This window comes from Callorhinus ursinus, unplaced genomic scaffold (genome assembly GCF_003265705.2).
Source record: "Callorhinus ursinus isolate GAN/ISIS: 27379988/994484 unplaced genomic scaffold, GSC_fseal_2.0 scaffold29, whole genome shotgun sequence".
In the NCBI taxonomy this organism is placed as follows: Eukaryota; Metazoa; Chordata; class Mammalia; order Carnivora; family Otariidae; genus Callorhinus; species Callorhinus ursinus.
The window spans coordinates 13,767,001-13,777,651 of NW_027397091.1; the positions used below are offsets into that span (position 1 = coordinate 13,767,001).

The 10,651-nt window shown below is 43.1% G+C and overlaps 1 protein-coding gene across 1 annotated transcript in view; it reads left to right on the top strand.

Annotated features, from left to right (window-relative positions):
- LOC112827999 (large ribosomal subunit protein uL30-like) overlaps positions 1-10,409 on the top strand; it is a 49,821-nt gene extending 39,412 nt beyond the window's left edge. The window contains exon 2 of the mRNA XM_073878476.1: positions 9,609-10,409. Within this exon, the coding sequence (XP_073734577.1) occupies positions 9,609-10,187 (579 nt within the window). The 3' untranslated portion in view covers positions 10,188-10,409. The remainder of the gene's footprint in view (positions 1-9,608) is intronic.
- Positions 10,410-10,651: the final 242 nt, after the last annotated feature.

A 10,651-nucleotide genomic window follows, 5' to 3' on the forward strand; every position in this document is an offset into this window, starting at 1 on the left:
GGGAGGGGGATGGGTTATCCTGGTGATGGGTATTGAGGAGGGCACGTTCTGCATGGAGCACTGGGTGTTATGAACAAACAATGAATCATGGAACACTGCACCAAAAACTAATGATGTAATATATGGTGATTAACATAACAATAAAAAATTTAAAAAAAAGTGGTAGGGAACTGGGAAATTTTGATACAAATGTAAAAGGAGCTTTACACCTACCTGGTCTCTAAATACATGTAAGGAAAACCTCTGGCTCAATTAGGGAGAGAGTAGAGACAGATAAGGTCTTGAAATGACTCTCCTACTTAGAATCCCGTTAACCATGGAAAGAAATGAACACTTTAAGTTGACTCTTTGTCTCAGGGTCTGTTCCTGGGAGATCCCAAGGAAGCTCAGGGCTTAGGGCTTATTGATTACATGTTTTGGTGGCTGATCTTGAGGAATTTACAGTTGAGGAAGCTAAAACATTCACACACGTTTTGAGAGCACAAAATTGACAAGGATAAATTCCTCCAAAGAAGTTCATGTAGCGACTATCTCTAGAGAAACCCAATCCATGAGGACAGAAGTTCACCAAGTGTTCCCAGGATCAAGAGCAGATACCAGTTCCCTCTACCTCTGTATGATTTGCCTTGTCAGACGGTGTCCCTGAAAAGGCAGAGCTGTGCAGAGAACCTGGTGGGTGTCAGCCCAAGAAATATGGGCAGCTCATCTGCATATCTTTTAGTGACCTTCTGGAACGACAGCCAAGCCACCAATGCTTCCTTGTTTGCAAATGATAGAGATCTCATTCCTGGGGACGGCGGGATTGATGTGGCAGCCGCAGTGCCATTAGACCTGGAAGATGTTCTGTTCTCATTACTGTCTCCTGGCAACATAGTACCAGATGCCGCCATGAATATTAATGATCCTCTTTCACGTAACCTTTCACGCCTTCCTCCAGCATTTTTGGGCTGAAGCCAGGGATCGCTGCTATCTGCTTCTACAGCCTCCATCTCAACAAATCTTTTCTTCTTCCCTTCCTGTTTGAGAAAACAATTATTAATGAGATTTTTATCTAAGGAGAGGGTTTCTACTTCTCCATGGTGATGCTCGCTTGCCAAGCCATAACCCATTTTCTAAGAAAGATAATGGCACTCCCTTTCTGCGGGAGCTTACCTGTGATCACTTTCACTGACTCTATCTGCTGGGTGGAATACGTAATTTGTCTAAGCTCTTTGCTTCTCTGGGCGTGGAGTTTAAAAATCAACATGGAAAAAAAATCAACATGCAATGGGGGTGCGGGAGGGGGGGACAAGTAGTACTAAAATCTCAAGGAGTTTCATAGTTCCTATTAGCTCCCGCAACTTCAGAGCTGTTGGAATATGTGCAATAGCCGTGGTCACTCCAGGTTCACCCGTCTGACGTCCTTTGGTTCTTCGTGCTAAGAGGCAAACCCTTGAAAAGGTGAGGCGTCTTGGTTTACTCTAAGTGGGACTGTCTTGTGCCTTTAGCTCTTTGCTTTGTTTTTTTAAACTTCTAAGACTTTGGCCAGAGGTGGTTCTTGAGGGTGATTCAAGGCACTGCAGAGAGTAGAATCTTCTCTTTTCCCTCCCTTTATTCCTTTCTCCCCCTAATATTGAGTGTGAGGTGTAATTAGTGGTTTTAGAACATAAATTTTAGAGAGATCGAGGCCAATAAATAGATCCTAGCTCTGTTAATTAGTTACAGAACCCTGGCATATTGCTCCATCTCGCTCAGCCTTTGTCTCATTTCCGTAAAATGGAGCTAAAGGCGCCAACCTCCCTGGGTTGTCAATAAGTTAAATGACATAAGATCTATGAAATGCTTAGCCCGGTGTCTAGTGATAGTAAAGATTCAGTAAATGGTAGCCCGGTGCAGCAGATTGTTGAAATAATGCCCCCTAAGGAAACATGGCGCCTGGTATCAACACCACTCAAAAGGAGTCTGGTGTTGGCCATGTGACTTGCTTTCACCAATGGGATATCAGCTAATGGGAGGAAAGTTGTGGCTTATTAAGTGCGCGTGCATTGGTGTTTCGCTCTGGGACTGCCGCCATGACCGCATGAGGAAGCGCAGTCTCGCTCCCTAGAGAATGAAGGACTCCGTGGAGAGATAGGCCCAGCCAACCCTGAAGCTGATCGCAGCTGCATGAATGAGCCCAAGCTCAGCACAGCAAAACCACAAAGAAAGACAAGGGATTTTGAGATAATTTTTTTTTTTATTTAAGTCGCTATTTTTGGAATCATTTATTATGCAGCAAAGGCTAATTGATGCACTTCATGGCTGTTTTTTTCATAAGCGTTGTCTTAAACCACACAATAATCTCGTGAGGTGGGTGTTACTATCTTCCACTCTACTGATGATGAAGTGAAGGTTCTAGGCTGTCAGGTAGATGCCGCCTTAATTGTCCAGATCCTTAAGCTAGTGGCTGAGGTATAAGCATATTTAAGCACTGCTCCCAGGTGAGACAAAGTCTTTTCACCTAGATGGAATCTTATGTTAGATCTCTTGGTATTTGTTAGCTTTCCTAACATACAGTCAGGAAAGTATGACTGAGCTGAGGAAATGAGTATCATCCAAACCAGCTCTTCTCTTCTGCCCCAACGGAGGAAGCTGGCAACAGTTGGCCATCTGACATTGCTGGTCCCTGTTGATGGCTTTGCAGCTGTACAGGCATCACCTCCTAGCTTGACGGAGGAATGGAAGCTTCTGGAAGCTGCTGGAAGCTCCAGGCTTAGATGCAAAACAACGGCTTAGATACAGGGCATCTTTCTGAGGTCCTCTCAGCCCTCATTCTGACTTGTCTCTCAGTGGAATAAGTTACTACACATCCAAAATGGTTTTTTAAGTAGGCTCCACGCCCAACATGGGGCTTGAACTCAAAACCCTGAGATCGAGAGTCACATGCTGTACAGGCTGACCCAAACAGGTGCCCCAATAATTAACTTTTCAAATGACATTTGTCCTAAGTTTATAGCATTTATACTTCCAAAGCAGTTAAAGCTTAAATTGGCACTAGCCTTCTGGACACCCTGGATTTATGTCACTCACCCTCAAAGTGGTAAGAATTGCTCTCCCCCAATCAATCCTAGTCTGTCTTCACAGAATTATCCCCCAAAGGGCTGTGCTGCAGACAGTGTTATGCCAGTTTGGAGGGTCAAGAAATCTGCGGTGATGGACAGTTCTTACATGGCCTGGAAAATTCCTCACCCCAATTTGTTTATGAGAATTAGGACATTTACCTCCTTTTTTTTCCCCCCTGCACTGTGGAACAACTAGACTACTATGCATTTTTTCTGGAGGCCTTGAGGGGAAGGACCCTGCAACAATTCCGGGGTCCTGGGTATTATCAATAAACTACCATGTCTTGATGAAGCACAGTAGTAGAATTGGTAATAGTGAAAAACTTGCCAGGGTTGCCGAAATAACTTGGTTTCAAAATCAGTAGAAACCATGCCTTGGAGGGCTATGGCTAAGATTTTTTATAGTCCATGGCCACCTTTGTGTTTATTTATTTTTTTCAAAGATTTTATTTATTTGAGAGAGAGAGCAAATGAGCAAGAGAGCACGAGAAGGGGAGCAGCAGAGGGAGAAGCAGACTCCCCGCTGAGCAGGGAGCCTGATGTGGGGTTCAATCCCAGGATCCTGGGATCATGACCTGAGCTAAAGGCAGACGCTTAAACGACTGATCCACCCAGGTGCCCCTGCCTGTGTGTTTGTTAAGGAAAAGTGCCCCTTCCTCTAGGAGGGAAATAGCCCTGCCCCAGGGTACATGGCTTGGTGAATGGAATATGCCTGGATTTCCGCCCCAACTCGATAACTTGATTGAGCGTCTTTGTTGACAACCTGTACATCTGTACAAGGTAGTCCCGGCTACTGTCCATTCACATTGCCTCCAAAGACAGAAATGATACAAATGGGGCAGCAGTCTAGCTGGCTCATGGACCAGTTTGGATAGGCTATTGTTCACTACCATGCCTTTAAAAATTAATCAAATATAATACTCGCTTTTCAAGAACAGGAAAAAAGGAAAAAAAAGAACCCAAGACTTAATGTCCTTAACGTTATTTAGAAACAATGAAACCCAACTTCTAACCTCTGGATATACCACTAAAAAACATTTCATTTTGTTAATATTTTATGCCTTCTCCCTAGAGCAGTTGAATATATCACATGACACAAGACCAAATTACATTTATTCCCAATAATTTAAAACTAGAATTTGAGCCAAGAGAACCCAGAAAAAAAAAAAAAAAGAATGATTTCTCACCACTCTCTAAATGAATTGCACTGTTCCCAACTGAGGCCATGGCCCTTCAGACCAGAAGAATACACACATTTATGCAACAAGTAAAGAAATAGCACTGAAATTATGTCTAGTTCATTTTCTCTGGCTTTGATTAGAGATTAAACAATTCCCAAAGAATGGTAAAAACAAGAGAAAATATACATTCCCCATGTGTTAGAGCAGATGGCATATGGAAACTCAATGAACTGATGATAAAAATACATACCCATAGTATTGACACTTATTGGTGTAAAGAGAATTTTTTTTTAAAGAGAATTTTGAAAATCTAATTGGGCTTGATGATGGAGAGGTAATCACTTGGCTTTATTATTCTAACTGAAAATGGAAAGGGAACTCATTCCCTTGTTTCAGAAAGACTTTTAGAACTACCCAGACACTTCCTATAATTGCACTGTTACTCTTGGTGAAAATGACAGGTCAGGAAATTTTCATTTTCTCATGCCATTTCTGGAATAGTAAACACCGCCTTTCCTCTCTCTCCTTCAAGTACACACACGAACACACACTCTTCAGTCTGCCATAATTTAACGCAACAGTTAGTTCCTTTCAGCCGAATTCTCTCCTTTGCATCCTGTGGTCACAATCTGGACTCATCCAGAGAACTGAGGAAAGACAGAGCTGCTTTTTATCTACCTTTGCTGTCAGGAATTCAGGAAAGGTCTAATTTTACCTCTACTGTTTGTGCCCGTGTCCTGTTGCACTCACCATTCCAATACCAGTTGAGAACATTCTTCTGCAAGATTGCTACTCTCTGCCTGATGGTTTTTCTCTCAGCTTGTCTCTAGACCAAGCCACAAGAACCAACCAGTTTACAACATCAGGTGTATCCTTTCATCAGTGATGAATGAGTTAGAGGATAAATACCCCAGCTCCCTCATCCCTTGAATGAGACAACTTTGAGGCGTGTTCTAGACTGCCTTCTCTCCTGGAAGCCTGCAGAGAAGGGCTAGACACAATGTAGAATGCCCAGTTAAATTTGAATTTCAGATAAATAATGAAAAAATGTTTTAGTTAAATATATCCTAAATATTGCATGGGACACTGTTCTACTAAAAAAAAAAATATTTGTAGTTTGTTAGATCTTCTCATTTAGTGGAGCATCTTGTGTTTTTATTTGCTAAATTTGGCAACTTACCCTAGAGGATTTGAACCCTTGTTGCCCACATGACTTGCTGATATTCCAGACTGTTTTGGCTTCCTTCCCTGTATCAGTTCACCTGTTTCCTACCAATGCTGGGATTCCCTCATACCTTAGGTCAGGTTCCCTAGAAGTAGAGCCTGAGATGGCGAGTCTTACACAAGTGATTTATTGAGGGAGTGCTTTTGAGGGAGAACCTTTACAGTTCATGAGGGAAGCAGGATAAGCAGGGAAGGAGCTGAGCAAAGATGTGGTTTTAGGAAAAGTCTAGCTTCAGCCTGATCTCATGTAGGGGCTCTGGAGCATGACTGCCATCACAGGGTTGTCATATCCAAGTTCAAAGGGACTGATCTTTGACCACTCCCTCAACCCCCAGTATTCAGTCATTGACTATGGTCTATCCAGATGTGGGCAAGGTGTGGGCAAGATGCCAGCAACATCTATAACACCTCCCAAACAACTTACCCCCAAGTCTTTGTTTGAAGGTTTATTTCTGGGCGACCTGAACCAAAAATACTAACAGTAAAATCCTTGAAGTCTCCTCAAGGATAATCATTTCCCCAAGGACTAAATTCTATGACTCTTTTGGAAGCTGGAACTGCAACTTATTTGTGATACTTCACACATAATAAATGGTCAATAAATATTTGTTGAATTGCACACAGAAGCATACCTAATATATCAATAATATAAACAATAAAAACACACTTGTTTAGTATCTACTACTATAAGCTAAACAAGGTACTCTATTAGATTATTAATTTTTAAAATTCGATGAACAAAAAAGCACTGCTATTATGTCTCAAAAGTACCCTGGAACTAGTCCCAACCTTGTTAGATCCTTAATGAATTAATAAAATGCAGGACCTGCGAGTGCCGCTTACTGTCATTGAAGCATAGCAGCTAAGAGTTGGAAGTTGAAGGATGGTGTGAAAGGTCTGCCTTTCCCCAAATATTTCCCCTGGTGCTCTTTCCTTTTTGTGTAGGCAGCTCACTATGTCAAGAAAACGCATAGCATTGCTGGAACCCTGGGTGAGGGCCAGAAGGCCCACTTGTCAAAGTTGCCATTGACTGGATTCCTAAATGCTGCTTCTCCCAAAGAAGCCACCTAGCCCAACTGACACTGCTCCTTAGGCACCAAATCTTCAGGGGATGGGCACCAAGAGAAGGGGGACAGTGGATGGGACACTGGAGCACCAAGTGCCAATGCACTGCGTTTGGACAGGAGCAATGTGACCTAGCCCTTGTAGGGGTACTTGCAGAGGGCTTGGGCTACAAGACACATTAGATTTAACGGAGCTCAGTCAACAGTGGATCAAGTCAGACACAAAAGAGAATCATCAGAACCCAAGCATGACAACCATAGCAGGAACAGGTATACTGTGCCCTTGAGTTTTTAAGTGGCCTTGTGTGAAGACAAACTTGATCCTGGAGGCAATTAGCCGCCATTTTAGGGACTGGAGGAATAGAGGTAGGTTTTCCAGAAAGATTTCTTTTTCAAAGGAAAAGGTCCAGAATATTTAGTGTCATGCAAGGTTAAGGTATGTGTGAGTTCAGACAAACCCAAGGAAGTCAAAGGCAGTAGGCAAGCTTGGAATTCCAAGTTATGGGAGGTGGGTGATGGCAGCAGGTAAGGACTGGACAAAAATGTAGGAGCAGAGATGAGGGAGCATTAAGAGAAAGCTAATGGTTAACTACTTTGGGAAACTCCTTGGTAGTGTCCATGAACACTAAGCATTTGCATACCCTATTATCCAGCAATTCTACTCCTTTGTATATGCCCAACAGAAATGTGTCCGTGTGTTCAGGAATTATCCTTGCAACATTATTTGTGATAGCTCCAACCTGAACAACCCACATGTTCATCAACAGTAGAAAAGATAACTGTGGAATATTTACATAATAGAATACTACACAGCAACAGAAATCTATAATTACAGGGAACAACATAGATGCATCTCAAAAACATAATACTGCGTGAAGAATTCAGGTACCAAAAAGCACATATTTTATGATTCCATTCATATAAAGTACAAAAGCCAGCAGAAGTGCTGACCTGAGGCACCTGGGTGGCTAAGTCGGTTAAACGTCCAACTCTTGATTTCAGCCCTGGTCATGATCTCGGAGTCATGAGATCAAGCCCTGTGTAGGGCTCTGTGCTCAGCAGGGAGTGTGCTTGAGATTCTCTTTCTCCCTCTCGCTCTGCCCCTCTCCCCCATGCTCTCTCTCTCTCTCTCTCTCAAATAAATAAATCTTTTCCTTTTTTTTTAAGTGCTGACTTTAACTGGGGGAGGGGTTTGTGATGGGAAGTGGATGCCAAGGTGCTGCTGGTGGGCTGGTGATGTCCTATTTCTTGATCTAGGTTTTGGTGACTATGTTATACTGATGAGTTCAGTTTACAAAAATTCATGGAGCTGTACACTTAAGATTTCTTCTTGTATGTACATTATGCTTCAACAAAACATTAAACATCATGTAAAAAAGGAAAATTATTGAATAGAGAAGACAAAATTCACCTATGTCTTAACTCTGCCAAGTGGTGAACACCACCTTATTCTGTCATGGTTTTTGATGGGCCACATAAGGGGGGCACAGGAGACTGAATTCAGGTAGCTGAACAGTCACTGACTTTTAGCGTGTGGAGGGGCAGTAGTCAGCTACCTCTAGGTGCCCCCAAAGCAGACACCCCCGCTACATCATTCCTGACAAGTCATCCTAAGGATGCACTTAGATCTTTCGTGTTTCAGTGATAATCACTGTTTGCAAATCAGCACAAGCAAAGATGCAGATTCATAAGACAGATCCAGAGACACCAGCAGCAGAGGTTTCCAAGTCTCTACACAGCCAATTAACATGACTCAGGTACACGCTAATGAGTCTACTTCTATCTCTCGATTTTCTTCCGATTGTCCATTACCTTGTCATGTCTACCGAAACATGGCCCAGGAAGGCTCCTGTGGCCTTAAGACTACTTTCTAAAATAAGTATTTCTCTAGGATGCTTAATTCAAATTCCCAAGAGTTCCCAAACTCAATTTTTCATAGGTTGACAAGAAGCCTTTCATAGGTTGACTGACAAGTCTTTGACTTGGGTGCTTTCCCTGAAGTCACCAGCTGGGGTGCTGGTGAGTCAGGGTCACCAGATAGAAATCACTTAGCTCTTTTCAGCATCAAGGGGTTAGCAGCAGTTCTTTCTAGAAAAGGGTGGTGTGCCTCGTACTTACACCCACTACTTCTCCATCTTCCCTTCTTCCTTTAGTCTCTAAAGTCAAACTCTCAAAGCAATCACTTAGCATAAACTTATTTTTCAACCTCTTAAAGCAATCACTTAGGAAAATCGTATTTTTTGCCTGTCTGGTCTGAGTCTTGCCTTACCTCCGACCTGCATATAGTTAGCTGTCAAATTTCCAATGTGAGTGATAGAATGAGCTCTTAAAATTCTCAGAATATCCTGCGCCTCCATCTGGGGGATCGTTCCACCTCCCTTTCACCCTGACCATTCATCAGCAGTAGCAACGATGAGGGGTTCATGGCTCAGCTCCTTTAATTTCCCCTGCTGCCTACCTTCTGGCAGCAATGCTAGGGAGCAATGAGATGGTCAAAAAGTGGCAGAGAGGAGGCAGAAGCCACGGTGCTGAATAATGACCCTTTGAATAGCAAGACCTGACCGAGCCAGGGGCTTCCTGAGCAGACTGCAGGGGAGGGTAGGCATCTCTTGACGGGAAGAATGGATGCCAATCCATGGGGAAACACCACGGGACACTCGCTTTGGCAGGGCTTTAAAAGCTCCGGTTTCCCTTGAATAAATTCTTCTTGAAAACCATCTCCAGTGCATTTCCACAAATCTGTTTTTTCAGAGTGTTCAGAATTCATTCTTTTTTGGTTCTCCTGCTGCTCGAAGCAAGTAGGAACCCCAGGGATCCAGCTTCTCAATGTAAAATAAACACAATTCTTTCTGGACCAGCTGAGCCAGGAGAAAATGGCACTAAAAATGAATAAGACACAAGGCTAAAGCAAATCCAATTTTTGTGAGCCTCTGTTATACTCCTCTCTCTGCCTGGTTGAGCAAATGGATGGACGTATCATATCCTCTTTCCTCAACTACCCACAGTTGGTCTACGCATTCTTACTTATAATGCATTTTCTTATGGTTTTGCTTGCAAAGGTTTTCTGTCCAAAGTCAATGTCCCCCTCTTTTCCGGCTAGAACCATGGAGGGTGCAGAAGAGAAGAAAAAGAAGGTTCCTGCTGTGCCAGAAACCCGTAAGAAGAAGCGAAGGAATTTCACAGAGTTGAAGATCAAGCGTCTGAGGAAGAAGTTTGCTCAGAAGATGCTTCGAAAGGCAAGAAGGAAGCTTATCTATGAAAAAGCTAAGCATTACCACAAGGAATATAGGCAGATGTACAGAACTGAGATTCGAATGGCAAGGATGGCAAGAAAAGCTGGCAACTTCTACGTACCTGCGGAACCCAAATTGGCATTTGTCATCAGGATCAGAGGTATCAATGGTGTGAGTCCAAAAGTTCGAAAGGTGTCGCAGCTTCTTCGCCTTCACCAGATCTTCAATGGCACCTTTGTTAAGCTCAACAAGGCTTCAGTTAACATGCTAAGGATTGTGGAACCTTATATAGCATGGGGGTACCCAAATCTGAAGTCGGTGAATGAATTGATCTACAAGCGTGGTTATGGCAAAATCAACAAGAAGCAAATTGCCCTGACAGATAACACATTGATTGCCAAATGACTACTCTCATGGAAAAAAAAAAAAAAAAAAAAAAAAGCAAAGTCAATGTCCCTCTCCTTCACCCGTACACCTTCAGGCTTTCTCCATCTGCTCAGTATCCCTGTAAATCTCAAGAGTTATCTCATACGCATTTGCACTCAAAAGTGCCAGTGACTGATGATGTTATAAATGATTGCAGGCTCGGGGTCACCTCCAGCATCCTGACCACTGCCAGTTGCTATTAATAATGGGTCTTGAACCCCCAGTGTTATTCCAGACCACTGTGATGACTCAGAGGCTTTGGACAGAGCCCACTAGAGATATGCTGCCAGCCACAGCTGGGATTCAGACCTCAGCCAAGCTCTGAGCACCCTACCTCGGAGTTAATTCCTCTCCACTTTAGATAATGCCTGAGGACTGACCTCACCATCTTATTTGCTCCTTCAGTCTCTTGGAAGCTGATGCAGCACACCTAGTCCCTGAAC